The 25,482-nt window shown below is 42.9% G+C and overlaps 1 protein-coding gene across 9 annotated transcripts in view; it reads right to left on the reverse strand.

Moving 5' to 3' along the window:
• Positions 1-25,482, reverse strand: part of celf5a (cugbp, Elav-like family member 5a) — a 188,704-nt gene that overhangs the window by 72,987 nt on the left and 90,235 nt on the right. For all 9 annotated transcript variants that reach the window (XM_034582899.1, XM_034582895.1, XM_034582894.1 and 6 more), the window contains exon 3: positions 8,238-8,286. In XM_034582899.1, coding sequence (XP_034438790.1) covers positions 8,238-8,286 — 49 coding nt within the window. The remainder of the gene's footprint in view (positions 1-8,237; positions 8,287-25,482) is intronic.

Below are 25,482 nucleotides of genomic sequence, written 5' to 3' on the forward strand. Positions count from 1 at the left end.
CATGCCCCCCACTCACAAGGGATCCAAGGTAAATTTCATACGGTAACAACCACTGAAAAAAAATTACAACAGTTTTAAAAAGGGAACCAACATTAGTTTTTATATTAAACACAAGGAAAGACAATATGAAGGTGTAACAGTCATACAAACGACTATTAGCTCCCAACAGCTAACTACTTTAAACTGCTGTAGGGCTTCTGCTCCCAAGTGCATGTGTCATCATGAGAGTGCATGAGAATGTTTGTGTATATTCATATTATTATGTACCGGTGATTGTGCATGAGTGCAACAAGAATTTTGTTTCTTTTATTCTTTACACACACCAAAGCTCCTTGTGGTATTTGTCCTCTCCGTGAGCAAATAGGACATTTTCATACCCCATGGAGCGTAAGGGAGCAAAGGTCTCAGAAATTTAGGGCAGATAATTCATTGGTATGAAGAAGAAGGGCAGTGAAGAGAAGAGGGTAGAATCTAATGTGTATAGTTGGATCCAAGCTCTGCAAAAAGTTGAACACTTTTATAATTCAATATTCTATTATCTGCATGAATAATAATTTCTCCGTCATATGCTGTAAATATTAAGTTGATGAACGAGACACCACTTACTCACGTGTTGAGAGAGAGAGAGAGAGAGAGAGAGAGAGAGAGAGAGAGAGAGAGAGAGAGGCGCGTGTGTGTGTGTGTTCATTTGCTTGTGTGCACGTGTCTCTAGCCTGCTTTAGTCTCCTTCCATCTGCTGGTGGACCTCTTCTCCCCGTTCTGAGGCCTGCCTTCCTGCCCGATCTGCTGAGCCTGACCTCGCTGTGGCTTTGTGTGTGTGTGTGTGTGTGTGTGTGTGTGTGTGTGTGTGTGTGTGTGTGTGTTTCGCTTGATGAGCCTGGTGTATCATGAAGTGGTGTCATTAAAGAAGAGAGAAGCAGCAAACGGGTGATTGCAGTGATTTGGCCGAGGTTGCACAGACCCCATCCTCCAATCAGAGCCTTAGCATGGCCTCCTCCAGCTCCACTGCAATCACAGAGCACTAAGTCCACTGCGAGCGCACACGCACACACACACACACACACACACACACACACACACACACACACACACACACACACACACACACACAATTTTATCAACCTTTGTCCCAGCCATTATCTACCTACACTGTGGATACACTTAACAGAAGAATATGTTTTTTATAAAATGGACAGCACAAATTTTATGATTAATTCCTTAATATCTCACACGTTGCATTTCTGTAGTAACACAAATTCAGAAACTAAAATCTGCTGGAATCCTGTATTAACAAGATTCAAGTGAAGGAGTAAGAAAAGACACTGGGAAGAAGTGGAATCAAAAAAGCTGCTTAAGAAGCTGTTTTTCACCAAATGTTAGCTACTGCACACATGTTATTTTAAGTGGATGGAAATTAAATGGCCAATAAAATGAAGAGGTTCATCAAGCAGAATCTAAATAAAAGACAAGTTCAGCTTTCTTGGATCTACGTGGAACATGTACAGCAAGCACCATGAACATAAGGTACTATGAAACGTGCAATAATGTGAGATTATTACATGGCAGGGAACAGGCAAACATGACATGATATTAATTTTGAATTAACATCAGGGCAACGTCTTACTCTGACATTTTAAAACCCTCAAACAGCAAGTTTAAGTTCAATGTTGGTTCAGTGATGGAAATCAACAATTTATCCTGCGTCAAAACATCTTGTGTCAATAAGACAATTGGGTTTTCTCTTTTTAGTCGCATTGAGATGTCAGTTTGCACATGTACTATGACTGAAATGGCAGCTCCAACATCAAAGTGAGACATTTGAGTGTTACAGAACTTAGGATTCCTTATTGTCACAGCAATTTGGGGAGGATTGTACAACATGTTTTGATGTGTTCAAAGGGTACAGAGAAAATCAGCATGAGAACAAGAGGGGAACAGAGAGAGAGAGAGAGAGAGAGAGAGAGAGAGAGAGAGAGAGAGAGAGAGAGAGAGAGAGAGAGAGAGAGAGAATGAATAATAAAGTGTAGAGAATTGAGCACTAAATTGATCTGCAGTCTGTCTGTCCCCAAAGAGGCTGAGGTGGTGTAATAAGAATGGCAGACCACATGCATATGGGGGCCGTCTCTTCCCCATCTCCGTCCCCCTCTGAAGGAAGACAAGTTTGTTTCTCAAGGTGATTGTTGCGGTGATAAGGGAGAGGGTGTTATTAAGGGTGACAGCGGAGGGGCTGAGAGGCAGTGGCTGACTGGATAACCTTGTCCCCATCCCCGCCTCGCCTCCTTCTACATGAGCATCTCCACCACTGGCCTGCCCTGCCTGCTTGCTCGCCTGAACACAATCTGCTCGCTGGAATTACCTCCCGGCCCCAGGAAAACTAAACATGATTTCTGACCTTTCCTTTCTGTGTTCAACAGTAACCTTTGCTACGCTACGAGACCATTGCAACGAGCCAGGGACAGAGCGGGAGGAATGTGTGCGATTTCTTTTTTTAATATATATTTAAAAAAGGGGTGTGAGGATGACTGTGTTCAGTTGAATCTGTGGCTCTGTTCAGACCTGGTATTAACATCTGTCCTGATCACAAGTGTTGAGTGTTAAGTTCCTCTGTTCACACCTGGTATTACAATGCATGCTGAATGCGTCTCCTGTGACCGCTCTATATGCAAAATACACACGTACGTCATTCCCGTTTGCAAAGACCAAATAAGATTATTTTTCCCCAAGTCTGAGTTTACAGTATATGTGTGTTGGTGCATTGGCAACACATTTGGGTGTATTCCGACCTGTGCTTAGCCCTGACCGGTGATCAGCTCACTCAGGATGAACGTTAACACCAGGTCTAAACAGGGTCTATGTATGTGTGGATATTCAAATAAGTACGAGTGTATTTGCAATAACTGCAACACCCATATGATATCATGCAACAATGATGCTACCTTACATGCAGATTTTTCTGTCAGTGAGTTTGCGATGTTGTAAGTGCTATATTTTAAGTTGTTTACATTAATTTGTCCCATGTAAGTTGCTCCTGCTTCCATCTGTGAATGTGCAGAAGTTGCATTAATGGCGTATTTTGTAGGAAAATAAGTATTTCTGCAAACCTGCATTTTTCCACTTGCTAAATCCATTACATCATCACTCTGCCTTCTCGTATTGTTCTTTGCCGCGTCAGCAACTTTTGCGTCGGTATTATCATCAGGAGTTTGTTAGATAAGGCTAATTGATCTCCACCTACCCAGTGTATTAGTAAATTGTTGTGATGTACTTCTTCCACTGACTCTGCATAACTGCTACAGCCTCAGCACAATCTGACCCTTAGGAGCAAAAGCGCATCCCTATAGAAAAGATTTCATCATCTCTACTCTCTGCCTCTGTTCGTCTGTTGCACTCCCGCTTTCTCTCCTCTTGTCTGTCTCCCATAAACCCGACTCACCCCTCCACCCCCTCCCGCTCAAAACAAACCTGTTTGTGCTGATGTTAGGGTAAAACTTAAAAGCTTACAGGCAGAGTGACCCGAACATCCTGGGCCGGCCCTGGTGGAGTTAGCTGACTGAACCCGTGGCTAGCAAAGGCCTGTGTATCCGCATTGTTTGTTTAAGAGCACCGGAGGGGATTTAGATGGAGGGGGGGGGTGAGCTCTGAATGTGTGACCCACACCTGGCCTCAACATTGGATTAGCTCCCTGTGATCCCCAGCACCTCTGAACACGCTACTTACTATTTCAAGATCTCTCCATTTATGCCCAGCCAAGCACATTGTGACCGGTAATCTATAGTTTTCTTCCCTCCGAAGGGAGAAGATGTACTGTTCAGCTTTTTGCTTTGGCCCCTGCTGCCCCTCCCTCTCTCTGGTTTGTCCACACTTTTCTCTGTTTATTTTGTTCTCTCTCTCCCCTGCTTTTAGCGTCTCTGAGCAAATTCCCTTCTTTCACCTATCCACTCTGGCCATCCATCTTTCCTCCCCTCATTCCTCTCCCTCTAACTACCCCTCTCTCCTACAGGCCTCCTCTCTTTTCTAAAGGGGATCAGTGGAGCTTAGAGGTCTTCCTGCTTGCTTCATTACTGAGCTGCTCTGACATGGGAGCTCGACACTCTAGTAAGAAAAGGAGAACACCACTGATGTTTAATACATAGACCACTCTGTTGTCTTTTACGCCAGATAAATTCATCATCAAAAGCTGCGCGCAGAACAGCAACAGAGCATGTAGCCCTGCTCTCTTAATCTAGATTCCCAATCTCTCTCTTTTTTTCCACCCTCACTCTCCATTTAACTTTTCGCCTTTCGCTCTGTCTCTTTCTCAATCTCTCTCTCTCCGTCTCCCTCTCTCGTGCTTTGTTCCGTCACATCTCAGTGAACTGGAGCGAAAGGCGAACCGCAGTAAACCTTTGTGATCGTGATGGCAGCTGATCGTGGGTCGTGATGGTGGATTGTGGATCCTGTGTCCTGTATCCATGTGTACACTTTGTATGTGTGTGTGCAAAAATGCAACCTGGACAAAGGTCTGTGTGTGCACATGTGTTCCTATTATAATGTGCATCCAACTTTCCACGGTACATGTGTGTGACAGATAGAGCGAGAGAGAGCGAGAGAGAGAGAGAGAGAGAGAGAGAGAGAGAGAGAGAGAGAGAGAGAGAGAGAGAGAGAGAGAGAGAGTGTGTGTGTAAATATGTAAATTGGACAAAGCTCCGTGTGTGCACATGTGTTCCTATTATAATGTACATCCAACTTTCCACTACATGTGTGAGTAACAGAGAGAGAGAGTGTGTGTGTGTGTGTGTGTCAGAGCCGTATGGTATGTATGTGTTTGCCTGTCTGTCCTCACTGTGTGGGTGTGTGTGGGCGGCAGGCCGGCCTTCATAATGGCAGAGCCTGTTTCTAATCCAGTCCTCCTCAGTGGGCTGTAGCTTTAGCTGTGCCAGGCAGGCCTGCTGCATCACCAAAACTCCCAGCTGACAGCTAGCCTGCTCCTTGCTCCTCTTTCTGGACAAATAGATGAGCTCAAAACTTTACCAGAGACTAAGGAAAACAAAAATGAGAAGCAGAAAAAACTATTCTCAGATGATAGACAAGAGAAAAATGAATAAAATGGTTGCAAATAGTGAAAGGTAGAAAGCTGCGGGTGGCGTCGCTGGTAAGGGGTTTCGGATGTGAAATCAAAGTGTTAAGGCTGATTTATCCTGTGTACGGATGCCACGCCTTCTAAGGAGGCACTGAACAGCCCTTCAAAAATGAAATATCAGCAGCAGTCAGTGCCAGTCATCAGTGCCACGTGTGATGAAAAATCAATCCATTTCATATCAGAGACCTGTCAGGAGAAAACGAGGGGGACAGGTCCCTGCTGCCTCAACTCTGTGCTGCGTCTCCCCCAACAGAAGCATCCCAGAAAGGTGTGCGTCATCAGTGACGGAGACGTTCACGGTGCTGGTGGCTCAATGTGTAACGGCTGCTGTTCTGCTAGATTAGGTAGGTGATTGGCCATTAATATTCATTTCACAGTGTGTCTTTGTTAGGTGGCAGCAGGGGTTGATGGAGTGTTTGGATGGATTTACTCTTCCATTTATTTCCCTTTAATTTCTATGGGCAAGGTGGTTTACTCATAAGGCCTCAGTGAAGCTATACACCTGGATGTACTGTCATTTTTTACCAGTTCGTAATTAGTGTCCAACACAGCTAAAGTTATGGAGATCTTCATTGGGAAACTGCTCAGTTTTGATCAAATGTCCAAGAGTCCTCAAATATTTATCAGAAATATTCAGAGGAGTATGTTTGACTGTCTTTCTGTTTGACGGCTGTAGGCAGGCAGATTCATGTTGTAACCAGAGGAAGACACTGGTGTGGTCTGAGCATGTCTGGTCTTAATAACAGTAGATACTTTCTCCTGGAGGAGCAGAGGTCCAGCAGGCACAGTAACAGGTCTTTCCCTCATGGAAGACAAACCTGGCGCAGGTGATCTGAACTGTCCTCCGCATAATGAGATCGAGGGACTAATTAGTATGACTGTGTGCTGTAGTGCGACTGTGTTCACTGAGGAATATATGCCCCCTATTGGACGAGAAGAGACCCTTGAGAGAGTGGGCTAGAATAGGTGTGTCCCCGGTGTCTCTCCCTCCGAGAGGGTAATTAATAGCTTTACATCCGCTCTTCCAGCTCCTTTTAGGAGGCATGCTGAGTTATAGTCCTGAAGATATTGATCTGGATTCTGGCAACAGCAGGCACATACCAATAAAATAACAAAAAATTAATCTTGCCAGTATTGACAGTGTGAAATAAGAGGAGTAATAATTACAAGACCCTGGATTTCAGACGGTACAATGAAATCCTCTTCAGTCTTTTACAGCAAATAAGAAGCAAAGCTTGTAAAAGTAGGCCATGGATCAGCATCAGCAGCACGATCTATCAGCTGCAATAGCAACAGCAGCTAAAGGAGGAAACAGATATTGAGAAAACCAAAATGATCTTTGCCAGTGATTATCACAGGAATAATTAAAACTAGCAGTTAAGAAGCAGGATGAAAATAGGAGATCTAAAAGGATACGATCACACACCTCCTGTCTACCCCTTCCCACTTCCTAACCTGTTAAAGTCATGCTAGTGTTTGATTGCCCCTGTGGCGCCACTCTGACCTGTTCATTTAAGATGATGTGCAACTCTCAGCTCTGTTCTAGCACTCATTTGTTCCACTGTGGGGTCCCCACGGCCGGCCAATAAGAGGACCCCATACTGACCAAGTGCCATGGGAGCTCTAAAAGAGGCCACTCACAAGCAAGGAAAGAGACAGCTGAGTGTCATTGTTAATGTGGACACACAGCACCACAATGGCAAAATCAATGGAGCTATAGAGGACATCAATCTTGACAACACAAGACCCCTGAGCTTGTCTCACCACTCCTCTGTAGTTGTGAATGAATGTCTGAGAGAAAGAGAGAAAGAAAGAGAGAGAGAAAGAGAGAAAGAAAGAAACAGAAAAGCATAGGCGAGTGACAGTGATCTTTATTGGCCTTTCCTCCATCCATCTCAGGGGGTTATGCTGTCCTTTGAAGACTGTGTGTATTTGACAGGCAGCCAAGAGGCCAGTCATCCTAATTCAACCAAAACAGGCAGAGGTTTTTAGGTAAAGCCTCAGAAGTGCAGTGCAGCAGCTGCATGCAGTTGGCATTGTTTGTGTATTTTCTCTTCCTGACTGATTTTCACTTCCAAATCCCCCCTCGCTCTCTTTTCCTCCACCAGGATGAGAAACAGCATCCCTCCTTAAAATTACAAAAGGGCACTTGCATTGTCATGGGCTGACACATGAGATGCACACCCCCCAAAAAAACCATTAACAGTGAGGTTCATTGCCACTGACTTGAAGGATGCCTCCTTGTCTCATTAACATATATGCAGATATGGCAGTGAGTCAATGAAAGCCTCCAAAAACGTTTGAGATCAAACACAACAGAATTAAGGCCAAGTAATGAGGATCTTGGCAAGAACCCTGCAAATGTATTGATTGTTTGGCAAGCCCGAGCGTACCCCTGCTCCATTTTCCCTCTCTATACCATTTACTCTTGTGTTTCAAACGCAAACAGATCAAGCAGCGAGGGCTTTAACAGGGCCTTAGCATGGCGATGGCTCCAGTATTGAGCCTATACACCATCTAATTTACAATGCAATGATAATGTACTTGGCATAGAAGACGAGAGAGTGGCAGCTGTAGAGCACTTCAGAGCCCTACATCCTTTCAATAACAGACACTTTCATCAATTACAACTATGTACAAGGACACAAGTGCAAAAGAAATAAGGGAACACTTCATAATTCCAGTCGATCTGAACAGGTAACAAATAAAGAAAAGGTGAACATGTATAATGTCTACACTTTAAAGTATATGAGGAGATTACAGACGTTGTCACTAAAATGTGTTAAGAACTTCCACAAGCTGGGAGACATGTAGTCTAACATCAAAACCTCTCTGTTAGATGTCATGTAATATGTTCAATATACTGCATATTCAGAATCAGTTTGGTTCGAACTATTTGTTAAACTTTGTTTCAACTTCTGACAATTGTGTCTGTGCAGCAAAATAAGAATGAAAAGGAATTGAGAGAAAGATTAAAAAAAAGAAAGGTAGAGTGAGAAATGCGGCATTGAGCGCAGTGGAATAGATGAGATCAGAGGGAGAGAATAAAAAGAATTAGCCTAGATAAGACAGATGAAAAGGGGACATGAATAAATGATGAAGAAAAGAAGACAACTACCTCCACGGCTCTCGCTGTCAGCCGGTTTCACCTGGATGGGCCGAGTCATCTGGAGGAGAGAGAAGAAAGGGCAACAGAGAAGTTAGCGATGGCGACTCCGGCTGTCGTTGTTACAACAAGAGGCCACAAACCAGAGGTGTCAAGACCCTCTATCCCATACTAATGGCTGCTCTGTGATACTGATCAATGTGCCTTGGCTGGAGAGAAAACCAAAACACCATCATGCTGCTAAGTTGACTTGACACTATAGTGTTTCTGCTGCCTGTTATTCAGAGTAAACAAAACAACCTCTGCTCTCATTCACACATAAAATCGGATGTTTGTGTATGATTCTGTCATAGGCTACTTTAGTTCATTGGGAATGGTTTGTCCAATTTGGGATAAAAGGTTTGTGTAAAAAGCAATTTTCGGGTAAGAACCTTAGGTTAGGTTGAAGCAAGTTGTGGTTATGTTTGGATATTGAAGTTTTAAGGGGACCTAGCAAAAAACCTCAGCAAAACCAAGTTTAGATTCATGTTTAATCAAACTGTGCCAAATGACAGTTGCTGAGAGAGCATCTGGATGAGATGGTCACAGGAGTATAGACAGAAAGAGATAGCAAGAAACTAATTGGAGTCCAGACTTCATATCAGTGGGTGGTGGTAATTCACCTTTAAGCTGAAGAAGAGACTAAAGTGACTATAAAGTGAACTGAAAGTAGTCAAGTGTAGTTAAACTTTTCAAAAGTTGACACAAAGAACTCTCACTGTAATATACGTGATGCAGCAGTTTAACCTGAGGAAACACAGCTAACGTTAGCATCCTGACAGCAAGCGTCAGCACCAGTGGTTGAAACCAATATTTGTTGAAACATTCAGTGAGGCATCAACAAATTCATCAACAATTTTGGATGAATAGTTAATAGTTGGATTTATCTTGATTACTTTGCAACCATTGCAGTAGAGACAACAGCAACATAGTAGGTGTAAAGTACTGAAAAAAGGTACCTCTGGTTATTGGTACTTATATCCAGGTAATGGTACCATAACGGCTTACAAATTAACAGTGCCCAACACTAGTTATGGTTATGGTTAGGGTACGTCTCCATGAAATAAATCCAGTGTCTCCAAAAGTGACCCATGACATCAACATGTGTATCTGGTTTGTCACCACGTTTGTGTTTGTAGTTTTTCACGTAAGGTGCATGGAAGGGTTGAATGGCTGCATATATTTGTGTCTCAGTGAGAAACGCTGGGGCAGTCCTAATAAAAGTGAATCCAGCCAAAGGAGGAGAGAGATCAATGCAGGCCTATTGATCGAGGCCCTTGGGCTGTGGAGAGAGTCTGGCTGGGAAGGATTCTCTGGTTAGGAGCCTTTCTCTAATCCACTGGACCCTGATAAGAATGGCATTGCCTGGATTAGATGCCGCTGTCATCATAGTTTTTGCGTCACGCTCTCCTCCTTCCCAATTTTACCTCCTTCTTTTTTTCATTTGTTGTTCAAGCTCAACAATTTTACCAGACTCTGATTTCTTCAGAGGAAAAGTTTGAAAGATGTGGCTGTGATTTACAGTATGTGCTTTACAGCTGCAGCAACATTTTTTTAATCAAACATTAGTCACATGTAAGCACACATACTGAGTATATGCCCACCCACGTATGTATTTAATCTGCATACATGTGCCACATTAGAGCTAAAAGCTTACACGATGATTCATTTTCACAGATCTTTGCCAGTGACTCTTCCCCTTTTGTTCGACCCAAAACAAATAGATTTAATAATAGAAACACACATTTTAATAACACTGGGGCCAAAAGTAGCACAAATGTATAACACGATTACTGAAACATAATAGCAACCTCTTACCATGCTCTGCCATTTACAGTAAACCATTTACAGCTGACATTTAAGCATCTTTTTATTGCTTGAAACTATTTGCCATTATCAGGCATTCCAGTCAACCCACTGAAAACCATTCAGCACTGATATTTTTGCGCATTCACATGTATGTTTTGTTCTATCGTCCTGTCATGTATCTTTTTTCAGTTCTATTTCAGAGCAGAGCTGAAAAGGTCACATTTAAAGACAGGGCAGTCCAATAAAAGCATGACATGTTCAAGGAGAAACACCATAATGGGATTTTAAAATGTCTTAATAACATGCTGATATATGGGGGAGAGGCCCAGGCCCAATTCATTAAGTGCTAAACGTATCCATTTTCACCTTGAGGAACTCAGTAACCTTCCTTCACTGAAATTATTCCATAAATTTACCCATCGTAAATAATAACTAGCACCAGCTAAGTCTTTGTAGGAAAACAGGGAGGATATTATGCTTGTGAAGGTTGAGGTTTTAGCTACTTGTTTCTTGGCTCGCTCCCCTTCCTGCTCCCTCCCCATCTACAAGTGCTTTCTCTTCCTTGTACAACACAAGCAAAGTAACTCTACAGTATGCTAATGCCAAGCCACAGGGCTCACTGCTCCACAGCGTGTGCAGATAGATTACAGAATCAACCGCGACATTTTCGCACATGTATTCAAAGCAACCTCCGCGATAGAAACACCTCCAAATGAAGCAGGAAAAAACAACCGCAAGACAAATTCATGGATAACTTTGAAATCCTCTGTTCCTTCACAGCAACACAGGACATCTTTGAATTTGCCTTTGACATGTCAAACGGACAAAAGACGCTTCCATCCTGCCAGTTGATTTTTGTTCAAATGCTCGTCGGAGGAGGCCAAATCTACGGCTGAGGCTCCTCTAGCATGTTATGATCTCAGCTGTCTCTACAGGGTGCCTGTGTGTGGGAGGCAGCTCTCTCTAAAGCTAGTTACTGTTCAGCCTCCAACATGCCAGCGTAATGGTCTATTTATTTGCCTAAAAGCAATGCATTATGGTCCTGAACAGTCACGAGTGATGGCTCTGCAGTTTGTTCCATTTCGCTTGAACACATGAAGAGAATCATGGGATTCCAGCAGAGATTAAGTGCACGATGCAAAGCACACTTTTATTATATGCATTCTCACACATGCAGAGACAAGATGACTTTAAGTAAAATGTATTAAGCACTGCTGTTACCATGGAGGCCATTCATTAACTTCAGATTCTGTTGGGGGTTATTTCTTTGACTCTGTTCTTTGTGGGCGGGGGCTAGTAGCTCTTCGTCACACCCACATGGAGCTGAGTAAAACAGCCACTGCTGCTTCAATACGTTTTAGTTAAGGGAGGTAAGGCAGTTGAGAAGCAGAGAGGAAAAGAGGGAGAGATCGTGGAAAACGACAAGGAGAGATGGAGAGAGTGGTTAAGGGAGATACGGTACAGCTGCTCTTTACCAACACAGTATATTTACAAATCAACCACCTACCTCCTTATCACACTGCAAATTCAATGTACTGTTTGCATTTGTGGGACATTAATTATAAATTGGGCAAATAATTGTATTTTAAATTTGTTTTACCTGGCATTGATGGAGACTTTTATTTCTACTAGTGTGATATTATGTTTCCATGTTTATCCACTTGCAGATGTGTATGTCACTTGGTTTAATCAGCCAGGTTTTCCAAACCAGCCACTACTGATGTTAATGTCATAAAATGATAAATGTTATGGTTATGAATGGTTTTTCAAATCCAAATGTGAAATTAAATGAAGAAGAAATAGTTGTTGTCGTAACATATTTCGGCCCGATGTCAACAAAGTGTAGTATGTTGTTTTTCAATCACGTAATCATTTTGGCTTTGTATAAATGGTAACCATGACAACTGAAGATCAGGCGCTGAGCACTAGGTCAATAGAGGCCAGGGTCTGCCACACCAGACAGGACCCCAGGTGCAGACTGTGCAAAGATGCCCCTGAGGCCCTCCAGCACATAACAGCAGGGTGTAAGATGCAAGCAGGTAAGGTGTACATACTAGAAGGCCATAAAGAAGTGGCTGCCACGGTGTACAGAAACATCTGCACCACCGATGAGCTGAAGGTCCCAAGGTCCAAATGGAAGAAACCACCAAAGATGGTTGAGCAAGCTAAGACTACGTGGGTCTTCTAGATCCAGACTGATAAACTTGTAATGACTTACCAATCATGGTGTTCAACAAACAGGAGAAGAAAGCAGTTGTAATAGATGTAGCAATCCCAAGTGACAACAACATCTAGAAGAACGAACATAAGAAGCTAAAAATATACTATGGGCTGAAAGAGGAGCAAGAGAAGATGTGGAAAGTGAAGGCAACAGTGATGCCAGAGGTAATCAAAGCACTCAGGGCTGTAACCTCGAAACTGGAAGACTCCAGCAGATCCCAGAAACAATATCTGAGATCTCCAGTAACAGAACAATACATGAATTTCCACACAGATCTCTGACTTTATCACAATGCATTTCCAGTACTCTGGTTAAGTTTGTCCTGATTGGGTAGCAAACGTCTTCTTTTTAGAAAAATAACCAAGGGCCCTGAACTGCGACTACAAAGGACATTCTACTGTCTGATTTCAAATTACACCGAACTAGTCAAGGAAGTGTAGTGAGGAGTTGGCCTGTTAGTAGTGGGGAGGATTTAGAGTTCACTGTTGGCTCTATCTGACACTAATGAGTTCATGACTAGTAGAGTTTAGTGGGATGGAGCAATAGTCTCACAATCCACATTGCTTAAACTCCGGAGAGGGCCTGTGAGGCAATAACAGTGCTCTGGAAAAGCTTTCAAGGACCTGGTGCAATTCCAAGCCTCAACCTTCTTTAACATATTATCCAAATAGATGAACCTCCAATACACAGGAACGCAGTAAACAGAAATAAAACTGCAGTAAATCTTGTCCTGGTTTTGTAGAAGCTCATCTCTCAGTAGTAAAAGTCTTTTTACAACAGTTATGCAACAGCACTTACTTACAGCGCTTGCAATAAAATAACTCTAATGGCCATTCACTATGTGCGGTGTCTTCTGGCTTTCACTCAGGTTTAATATAGAGTAATGTTTGTCTCGGGATCATTAATACGTATTAGTGGGCCATCAAAGCTCATATTGCTGCACTGCTCAGTAACAGGAACATAAACAGCCCCCTTCTGACTGGGCCATCTCTGCTGATATAATTAATATTTCCAATTATTGATCTGAGGGAGTGCTGAGTGGTGACTGTCCGGGGGCCCTGGCTCCAGCTAATAAATCTGTACTGTATACAGTAGGGAGGAGACACAGGGAGTAGGAGAGCTACAGTGTGAGAGTGCCTGGTGTAATGATTTACAGTTATGAACTGCCTCATTGCAATCACAATACTTGTTCATTAACAATAAAACTACAAATGGAGATCAGATTTAAAAGACTTACTGAGGCTGGTAATGAACAATTCTTAATATTGTAAATTAATTGGATCTGAAATGAGATTTCACTACTTTTACATGAAAATGTGACGGCATGATTGCGTAGTTTTTGAGTGAAAAAACATCGCCATGATGCATTTTTACAACAAAACAATGCACATTTTCCATCAGATAATAAATCCCTAACACAAAGTTTGGAGTCCTTGCAATGAAGAGGGAAAAAGGGTTCTACATTCATAGCCAGAAAGTAAATTACATTCACTGTGATTTGCATGTCAGTATTTCCCTTGTGTTTACTCTTTCAATAGCATATTTGTGAGACACTGAAGCAGTAGCTTTACACCCGATTTATCAAACAGTATACTACAGCTTGTGTAATGACAATTCTCCACAATGCATTATTTTTATCATCATTATTTTTATCATCGACATAGCTGTCATTGGGTTTACAAACTGTAAAAAAAAAAAACAGTCCAAAACCCAAAGATATTTTGGAGATGGAGAAAATCTGCCTAAAATCATCCATTTTTGGAAAACTGGAAATTAAGTAATTGTAAGTTTCCCTGATAAATGACAGTTTATCAAAGCTACTAAGTCTTCGGGAATCTACTAATAAACTAGAATACCACTCATGAACACCACCAAGGCCCAACAGTCCCCTTAAATTCAATCAAGCTGCACCAAATTGAACACATTCATTACTAGTCCCCTAAATATGTCTGAAAACCAAACATCCTATGTGGAGGTTAATAACATATATACGGTATTTAAATTGCAAGAAACAGTGAATCATAGATAAAATAATTGGTTGTTTTGTTTGTAAATGTATTATTAGTTATGTCTACTCTACATTGTCCATTCACATGTGGGCTTTCTGAAATTTAAGACCTGCCCAAATACACAAGTGGGTTTGTGCAGGTGCATTTCTGACTGAAGTCATCACAGCATGTTCAGATTTACTGACGCAATAACAGCGCTGGTCTGTGTGAAGGTGTTAGATCTATGTTACCTTCTTCATATATGTGTTTGAATGCATGTGGGAGAATGTGCAAATGATTTATAATTTACCCACAAGTGAAAATGTGCTTGCCGCAGCAGTGTGGCGGTCCTGATAAGAGGCATCAGTCAGTGCTGAGGAGATGGCAGCCACTATAAGCTTTGGGATTCCTATCAGAACGAAGAGGATTTAATGCTTGAGATGCTGACATGGACCGAGAGACACCTGCAGACCTCAGCTTGTCTCACATTTGTAAACAAGTTGAAAAGTTCTATGAAAAGTTACAAACTTTTACTCTGTAATGCTCTATCCATTTTGAATAAGAGAGGATTTTATTACGATTTTCTAATGCTGGATTCAGACTACAAGATGTAATAGGTGATTACACATTTATAACTCTCTGCCATGTGCTGGCCCAGAGGCATGACAGACTACATATTTCTCCCTGACCAACTGCTTTTTGCCGTCCTTTATGATGTGTGTGATGTCACCGGAAGGGAAGTGCATGTATTTGACTTGCGGACACAAGAATGGAAACGAACATGACGTTCAAAGCAATGTGTATGATATTGGCTGTCTTGTGCACCTTACACAGACATCAGCACCATTCCTCTTTTGCTTTGCAATATTAACATCTGTCTACGACTTCATATTTTCTAGCAGAGCGCTGTCAGCTGTGCTTCTATTGGTCATCATCACAGGGAAGATCCTGGAAGATTAAAAAAGAAATAGCATGCTAGTCTTTTTATTAGGACACTGTCAGGTGTCGCAGATGTGGCCTTGGTTCTCATCCCCTATGAAACACTACACAAGATAAAATGTCACGTCTAATGCCCATTGATTGTTTATGAACCACCCAAAGTCCACCCTCTTCTGGGTCAGGATATACTCAGGCTGATATCTGACCCTGGCACAAAGTATAGCACTTACATCCCTGTAAGGTAAGTTTTGTCATTCATAGAGAAAAAGACATGCTCTTGTTTAGAAAGTGCAAGTTTATTTGCTTCATAGTTACTTTGCACAAGTAAGTGTTAATTGTTTTAAAGACAGAATCGCTCCTTTTGGAATGGAACTGTTGATATCCATCTGCCACACTGAATGCTCCTTGTAATACACCAATTAGCAATGAGGCTGCTGCGAACTCACACACATGTGCAATCTGTAGTACCATTACAACTAGTACCACTACAACATCGCTGATTAAGACCATTAGACCTTCTGTTGTTTGACGCCATCCAAGTTCCTGTTTATCTCTTTCCCCAAAACACTAACTGCCTCCGAGACAGCCTGAAGTCCATCCACCCAACGCTTCCAAAAGCCTTTCTAATCCTCTCTATTATCATAGCTTTACCAGTTGAAGTGGTTGGCCAGCTGTCTGACTGCTACAGCCCTCATTATACAGACAGTAGAACACAGCCCCTCATCAAGATTTCATGAAGGTGAATGTCACACATCAAAACCCCTTCATTTGTTTGCACCATGACTCAGCAGAGTTGTGTGGCACGAGTCTGTGCCGCTTCTCATCAAACACTTTATTACTCCTGCAGAGTCTGATTGACTTCAAATAAATAAAAATATCATCCTCCACCTGCGAGTTTGTTTACCACAGCCCCAACCCCTTTGCACAGACGCTGTCACTCGCCCTCACGCCATGCTTCTCTGTCTAGTCGATTATGTCTTCCTGTCTCGTGAAGTGTAAGCTCTCTACCAGTATTAGTGACTCTGAGTCCTGCAGGACTTGTGCAGTCGACTAGGGTATGTGGGTGAGAGAAACATTGTGCAATCACAAGGGGGAGTAGATAGGGGGATTGAGCTAATGCCTATATCCTGTCATACTGAGCCCGTAGCAGGGCATCCAAGAGATAAAGGGAAACAGAGGGAGAGAGGGGTAAGAGACTGAAAGAGATGGAACAGGAGGGAAGAAAGGGATCATAAAGAAGTGAAAGAAAGGGAAAACTAATGACTGACTAGATGTAGACATTGACACATAAGAGTGAGTGGGGATTTATTAATGAGTGAAAACAAAAGTCAAAAAAATATATAATTTTACTCCTATTCCTACCCCTCTTTATCTTCCACTTCCTGATTTATGAGCCACACTTTGGTTATCAGTGGAAGGGCATCACTCCCAGACATCTTTGGCACGGCTGCTTTTCAAGCCCAGAGAGCTATTGACATGGCGTGTTACTGTAATGCGTGAAGCAGTGGGAGACTCATTGTAAATCTGTGTCAACAAATGCTTGAGCAGCAGCAAGCTCAATCTCTCTCTCTGTGTGTCTGCCTCGCTTTGCCTCTCTCTTGCATTTACCAACCTATCTAATGAATCTTATCTGCGCAACACACTGGAGGCTTAAGCTTCTGGTGGGCTCTCATCTCTCCCACACACACAGACGCCCTCTCTCACTCTCTTCCTTTCTTATTCTGCTCGTTGTTTGATGTGGTTTGCGCTCTTCAGTTCATTTTTGAGGAACTGTCCTTAGAAAGATACGATCATGACGAAAGGCCCAGCCCAGTGGCTTCAGAAGGGCAACATCATGCCAATCCCAGCATGCGCCACAGCGAGGGTCCGGAGTGAGCAGGAAGTAACGAAATGGCAGAGGATATGTTCCATGACAGAATTACAGATCTACCGTTGTGTGAGGCTTTAATGCTTAAAGGTGCCCTTATGCAATGACGCCATGTTCTCTATCTGGCTGCTGCCTTTGATATTTGCTTTGAAGATTATGTGCTGCCTGACTGTCAGTGAGTTACAACCATAGTAATGATGTACAACATCACATACAGCATGAGGACATGCAAGCACACTATTGAAAGTGCACTTAGGGCGAGGAGATGTGACCTGAAGTCCATACCGTGATTTACTGTTACATTCACCTCAATAACAGATGAACCCAGTTCTAAAATCTACGAATAATAACGACCATGAGTCATAGGATATGAAGTTAAATTAGCAAATGCTTGTGTAATAGACTGAAACATGCAGTGCTGAAATGTTCTGCTTTTGTTCTTTCTCGGCCGAACAAAACTCAAACTCGAGTTTCTATCTATGAAACAAATTACTGATGGTTCAGCTTGAAAGTGCGACTATATTGCAACAGTTAAACTGGTCACAGATTATTATTGGAATCGATTAGCACTGCTTGGTGGAACAATACTGACTTGACTTTAACACTTTGGATTAAACTCACAGAAATGACACAAGCCTGGGGATTATGATTAGATGGAATTCATTGTTGTACTTTCAGGTTCATGAAATGAGAAAACTAGACTGACAATTACACCTAATAGAATTAATTTACTGAAGATGACTTTAGTTCGTGAGACATACTTTATGTCAGTTTTGGTCCATTTTCCACTTATTGCACACCCCGACATACAGTCCACCACACTCATACACACACCCTTGGCTTCATGTATCCTTTACAGCCTGTGTTGAGCCCAGAATGCTCCTGCTGCTGTCACAGCAACTCTAGGATTGTGACAGATTACGGCCCACCGCCCTGACCAATACAAGCCAAGAAATGCTGCCTGCCCACTGACTCATAATTCTTGGCATACCTATGTCGAGATGATGTTTCTTTAATGGTCCCTAGACCTCCAGTAGCATCCTGGTCCTGAGCACTATGATTGCCTATTAGCAATTCACCAGCACTTGCACTTTTCTACCCCTCAACTCCCTAGGCCATCCCTCCTAAGAGGGGAGAGGGGTAGGAGAGAAAAGAGCCAAAGAAGGACGGACGGAAAAGATAGAGACACAGCCAAGCATTTTGGCTTTGGACTGGAGAGAAGTCTGAGAGGTGCCAGAAAAGACAGAGACAGGAAAAAAGAGACAGAAAAACGTCAAACAATACATCCATCAACCAACTGCATTTTAAAATAGTGATGGTTTGTCTCACTGAACTCTTTGTTTGCCTTTCACTGTACATATAAGCTTCCAGTCTATAAAACCATTTCCCCTAAATCCGACTGTCTACTCGGATATGTCAGTGGAGGACTTCTCCATTCGGTCTCATTAACCAGCCACATCTGCCATAGCTGCAGATCAGATTGACACACTGTTTGCTAATGATAGGATGATCGAGCATTTGTTATCCTATAGAACTATTATCAAGTTGGTAAAATATGGACTTGGCACATTTGCCTGGGCTGCGTGAGTGTGCATGTGTGTCCATCAAAGGGGGGATTGCGAGATGGAGCCAGAGCTCACAGGATCGACACAGGGCCAGCCTGCTCCGTCCATCTGCTCCGAGCTTCAGTCCCAGCATATCAATACCCCAGGTCCACACACACACACATGCACATCTCTCTATAGTTGAGAGGACACTCATTGACATAATGCATTCCCTAGCCCCTTAACCTAACCTTAACCATCACAACTAAATGCCTAACCCTAACCTAAACCTAATTCTAACCCTAACCATAAAACCAAGTCTTAACCCTCAAACAGACATTTTGGCCTTACAAATTCAACCAAAATTGGACCTCATAACTATAGATAGACATGCCCCCACACACACACACACACACACACACACACACACACACACACACACACACACACACACACACACACACACACACAGTTCCATCACTCTCCCACCACTCCAGCTCCTGGCTGTGAAGCCTGCTTATGTTTCATCCTGACACTTACAGAAAATCCCTGCTTGTCTATAAGCGCATTCAGCCCCAAACAAAAAGGGACAAGCCCGTCCTCTGGCCCTGTCTCTCATCTCTTCCTCCCGCTCTCAAGTGTGACGTTGCGAAACAGTGAAATTAGAAACACAAACCCCCTCCCTCTCACTGCGCCTGCATGGTTCAACCTTGAACTGCACAGAACCCGAGGGCTGAACAAGCATCACACCGGCCTGACCTCTCGCCATTTCTCCCGGTCTGCGGCAAACACACTCTGACGAAGTGAGAACAAGAAGCACTAGAGTGGAAAACACATTGGAAGTGTCTCTGCCAAATCCCACTCTGCCCTCCCCTCCAAGACCAGGGGTGACTTATCTCATAGTTGGGTTTGGAGCAGGTGAATGACTGTGGTTTGGGGCAGTGTTCAATGACTGTGTGCTCTTATATGTCCATGTGTACATTTTGTCAAAAATGTTTAGTACATAGGGAATAAAAGAAGTTGTGTCATGTACTATATAGAAGAAAGATGTGTGGATGTATGTGCTGCTGGGTGCAGTTAGACTGCAGAGTCATCTGTAGTTTGAGGCACTACGGGAGGGATTGGTGCCTTACAGAACAAGAGGAATGAGTTCTATAGAAACCAAGAGACATCTACAGGCAGGTGTGACTCAGGACGGGAGCGGGTCATCCACTAACCAGAGGATCTGTAGTCTGATCCCCTGCTCCTCCAGTGTGAAGCAGCCTACATACTGAACCCAAAACTCTGTGTAATAGGAGAAAATGGGAGACAATCTATTTTCCTATATATACGCAGATAAATGCCCAAAATTATGAAACTCTTGCAAGAGATTTAGGTCTAGAAGACTTTGTGGGTCCACACCCAGCCACTGACACTGAAGTCTAACTGGGTCAAGTTTGGGTTCTTTCCCAGTACAATAGGTTCAGACTGTCCCTGTTTCTTCCCCAGACAAAAAAATGCATGCACTGATCCGTTACCTGAAAACCTCTTTGGAGGTGCACCGATAGGGAGCCCACACTCTAATCTACAGTGAAATCTCCAGTTTTCCAGTTATGATGCTCTAACCTGAGGTGCAATGGAATTGCTACACACCTGTCTGCTGCGCCATCCCCACCACTAACCTCATACTGTAACAGCATTGACACCCCATGACCTCACCTGTCCCCCATGCTTCCCACCATCCAGGAACATTTGTATGCATTCATGAGCGGGTATAAATTTAAAGATGTTTTTTACAGTCACTGATATACAGCTTATGCTGGCCAAGAAGAGAGACGGAGAGAGGGAGGGAGGAAGGGAGAGAGGGAGACACTCTGTGCACTCTGTATGAACTCGAGCTAAATCACACTCAGAAGCCTCCCACACTTCCTCCCCATCCTTGTCTTAGCTTTCATTATTTATTAATTTATTCATTTAATGATGTTCATCTGAGCACATTCGTCTAACAATTAGGACTTAAAGGTTTAACATTGTGCAATATGGGACCTTAAATCCTACTGAAATTACATTTGGGATTTGAGATGCATTCCTTCTTTCGTTTCCCTCCTCTTCACCCCTGCAGTCGTGAGCTGGATGTTGTTTCCGTCGTTCAATGGGGTCAGGATTGTTTTCCTGGATTCTTCGGTTCTGAGTGCAGTCCTGGGTGCTCTAATGGCTTGTTCACACTCTCTGCTTTGCATTATTTCCTAACTGCAAATACCAAGGGGCCATGTCACAGGAAAAGCCCTCTTAAAGCACTTACATGTACATGACACAGACATGCATACAAAGGAGTCAGCGCGTAAAACACACACATATACCACCACTTGGAGGGGACATGGGGGGCTCTTAACTCAAGGGGCGGTCACACAGGGGACGCTTTATTTGCTCTCAGACAATGCCACCCACGGAGCTCATCCAATACGGCGCACAGCACTTATTCCAAAGTAAAGTGGACAGAGAAAAAGAGGGAAATAAGAGAGGGGAGTGCAAAGAAAATGGAAAGGGCCAAATAAACTGATGGTGCCTCATAGTTCATCTTCATCTGAGTGCCCTGTCCCAAACCCCAGTTCATGAAATAAGTCCTGCTGAAAATCAATGGCAGTCGGAGCCGTGGAAAGGTCAGCCATTCAGCAGCGCTGGCCTTGGTGGACCAGTCGAGCCCATGCTTGTACTGTGAAGCTCAGCTAAGTAGAATTAATGGGGGGGATCGATTATTCTGCACACAACTTAAACTGAACTGAGCAGAGAATCATTTTAAGATAAGAACTGTAGCATGACGTAGACTGAGATACATTTGCCACGTAGCCAACCCCAGAGCTCATTTAGCAAGCTCAAAGTAAAGGGGGGGGGAATAAAAGATGAGTTTTTTAAATAAAGGATCTCACCCTGTCTCCTTCTCTGCTCCCTTCTTTTTGAGTTCACCCGCTGTACACTAACCTCCTGATAATAGCCTCAACCCACCCAGGACCAGACTCATAGATTTGATACATGGAGGCACTTTTCCTCTTCTCTCTTTCCTACCCTTGCTTCTTTTTCTTTTTGTATTTCATGTCACCTCTGGCACCTCATTCTTCTTGTATTTTTCCCTTGTTTTAAACAAAATCAATATGGAACCGGAGGAGACAAATCAACGTACGGTGGCACTGCAGGGGGAGGCCCAGCAGTCTCCCACCTCTCTGGTCACATGTTCCCCCTCTTGCACGCTCCGTGACATGGGAGGGGGAGGGGTGGAATAAGTGAAGGGAAGGTAGGGTGGATGAGTGGAAGTAAAGATGTAAAGGTTTGACTTGTGGAAGGATGGAATGATAAGAGACCAAAAGGCTAGAGAGGGATGAAAGGGAGCTGGTATGGGGATGAAACAACACTCCAGTGGGAGGGAGGGCATATGGAGGGAGGAATGAATGGAGAGAGGGATGAAGAAAGAGGAGAGAGGAGTGGGCGGCAGTAAGGGTGGGGAGGGGTATCATGGAAAATTCTGCTCCAGTGACTGGAGTGCAGAACGGGAGCCCTCATCTATAATGTATATCATGGATCCATGAGAGATTTTCATACATATAAAATAGAGCAGTACCAAGAAGTGTCTGACTGCCACCGCACAGCTGAGAATTGCTTGTGGGGGTAATTTCAATATTCTGTTCTGTTTGTACTTTCATACTGTTAATTCACATATAACCCTGTGTTCTTCAGTGTTGCTTCATACTGTGCGAGTCAAAAAGGATTAAACGGCTCTATGAATATATGTAAACACATTTTTTTCAAGATTATTCAAATACCTTCACAAAGAGATTTTTATTGTATTCAACACATCCCCTCGCACTATATAGAGAATGTACTCCATTCAAACAGCCTAAAAATAACTACCTCAATTTAGGAAACTTAAATATTGTATGAAACACAACAGCCAATTGGTGATGTACGGTACTTACATATCCACCATAAGCCCCTCTCTCTCCCTCCGGTCCTGCATTTCTCTCTAAACAGCTTGGACAGCAAACACGGGCATCATGTGGGAATCGGGTAAAAATGAAATAAATAAACATGACAAGTGGCCACTTAGCCGCAGCCTCCCTCATTGAAACCTGATGAGGGCCCCGTCTCTGCAAACTTCAACAAACGCTAAGTGACATGCTTAAGTGGGTTCAGGTTGCGCATCCGGGCTAATTCAGTAAAAATACAAATGAGGCTGAGAAAACAGATCACTATGCACCCATTCAAAATAGATGGAGAGAGAGACTTTCATTTTTTTTCTCTGTCCTTCAGAGGATTCCAAGTCTCACATCGACTGGATGGTGCGCGCAAGCGCACACACACACACACACACACACACACACACACACGCACACGCACACACACACACACACACACACACACTTTCACTCATCCATAAACAGCACTATATAGACCCGGTGATTTCCCTCATTGGAAATCCATAACAAATAATCTGACTTTTCACTGGTCATTGTGGTCGTTTCGACCCTACCCAGTTGTCTTTATCTGCACACTGGTAAATCTGCACCTGACCTTGGGCTCTACGCTCTCCTCGCTCTCTTTGCTCCCCAGGTAGATTTCAAGCGGAGGGTTTGGTCCTGGTTTTTGGAAAGGTTCAAATTGAGCCCTATGGGAGCGAGGAGCAGGGAGCAGCCATCTCCCATGACAGATCAATGGTGGGTCTCACCACAGGGCAGGGGGCCAGCGACTCGCGCAACCTGCTAATAGAATCCCAATGTCATTGCTGACACTACATCGCCGGGGTTGCTTGAGGTTAGCCTGAGGTAGGACAGTAGGACAGCCGCGGTTTAAAATGCCTTCAAGGTCTCTGTGTTTCACATTCCTCTTCCGTGTGTATGCAACTGTACATGTAAACTAAGACATTGTTCCAAAGCATAGTAGCATAGTAGTACTAGTGTTTTGATGTGCAGGGTGTTGCATACAAATCTAAGCAGAGTTTTCTTTGACTTCCTTACCCTTCTTTCAAACTCGCTGATCCCTCGCAGTCTCTGCCTCTCTGTGAAACTAAATTCAGGCTCTTGCCTTCTCTCCTTTTGCATTTTTATAATTCTCTTCTTCTCCATCGCAGTTCAAAGATACAGTTGCAATTTTGGGCCTTCATTAACATCCCACCGCAGTGCAGAGCCGAGCAGTGAAACCCATGATTCATAGCACAAATCATTCCATATGTTCCACTTACAGGCAGACTGCAGTGGCTGTTAAGACACTATAAACACCTATACACACACATACACACACAGATGTATGAGTGAGTGATGAGGGCAGAGGAAATCTTGGTCACCAGAGGAAACTTGTCTCAGAGTCTTAAGAGCTCCTGATGAAGATGAAGAGAGGATTTAGCCCTTTGCATATTTTACTCCCACTTTTACTCTCTCTATGTTCTACTGTGTGTCACACATAACTACAAGATATAGTTTAGGCCTTTAGAGCTTTTTCTGCTGCTCATCTTTCACCGGATTTTCTCTGCAAAACCGACACGCAAGTTTTAGAGCTTGAGACACAAATTTTGGAAACTTTGCACTAGGGCTTTTCATGGGTCTTGAGCCACAGTAGAGCAGATATTTCTGACATGGACACAGGCCAACACTGAGGCATGTCATATGAACTTGTACAAACACTTTGACATACTTTCAACCAACTTTTACCCCTTTTCACAGTCGGAATGTGGGGGAGGACACGGATCCAGTTGTGTTACTTCAAATTTGTGGAATACTGGCAGCTCATATAACGGGAAAAATAAGCTAACTTGCTTGGTTCATAGTAAACAGGTCAACAAAGGGTCTTCTTAAGAGGAATATAGCAGGATCTCGGTACAAAAGGGTCTTTTAATTACTCATTGACCCATCTAAGCCAACCCCCTTCCTCCTGTCAGTGGGAGTCATGACATTTGGCAGTTGCTTAGCATGTCAGCCCCTGGGGGCAGCTTGATCCCCAGCAAACAGCTACTGTACATTAATTAATTACCATGAAATTAGAGTACCGTCTTTTCCAATGGCTGCCTCCATTACACTCTGCCCTCCATTTTTTCCACGACTTCACCCAAACCCATATGCCACCTTGCAGTATCTCTGAACAGCAGAAATGAATGTGTGCTCTCTCACTTCCTCTTAGGACGAAGACAGATGGACGGTAAAAACATCTGATCAGACGCACACAGACAAAGCCAAGCAGTAAAAAAGAAAACAATTCTCAGGAGAGGTACAAGCTACTGCCTGAGCGATACTGAATTTTAGAGGCTGAAACAAATAAAATCCTGGAAACATGAAGCCAAACAAATTTATCAGCTACTCCGATATTAGCAATTTATAGAGACACAAAAATTGAAAAAATTACATTAGAGTTTAAAAAGATTTTAAAATTACAATATTGTCTACCAGAGAGCACAACTGTTAGGTGCCTAACTGAGTAAAAATGTATTTAGAAAAACTACTTTGAGAAATCTGACTAAATCATTGACTAATCCTTGACTAACGTTAAATAAATCTAGAACATGAATATAGTCAAATATAAATATAATAAAGGAATTCAAAAATGTTCAATATAAAGGTAAAGCAAATTAGTAAAATAACATTTTTAAGTGCGTATGGAGTGTCATGCAAGTATGCATGTATCTATTGATGGATAATCTGTATATGTACTTTTCCAAAATCCCAAAACATGAATTTGAATTACATTACAATTTTTTTTTTCATTCAATAGAAATATTTAAATGTATTTTACTGCAAAAAGCGCACTTTATAATGCTCCATACTGGTCGTAATACTGAGATTTCAAGAAACTGCCATCCTCATGTTATCTGCTAAAGTAAAAACGGTATCTG

This window comes from Hippoglossus hippoglossus, chromosome 4 (genome assembly GCF_009819705.1).
Source record: "Hippoglossus hippoglossus isolate fHipHip1 chromosome 4, fHipHip1.pri, whole genome shotgun sequence".
In the NCBI taxonomy this organism is placed as follows: Eukaryota; Metazoa; Chordata; class Actinopteri; order Pleuronectiformes; family Pleuronectidae; genus Hippoglossus; species Hippoglossus hippoglossus.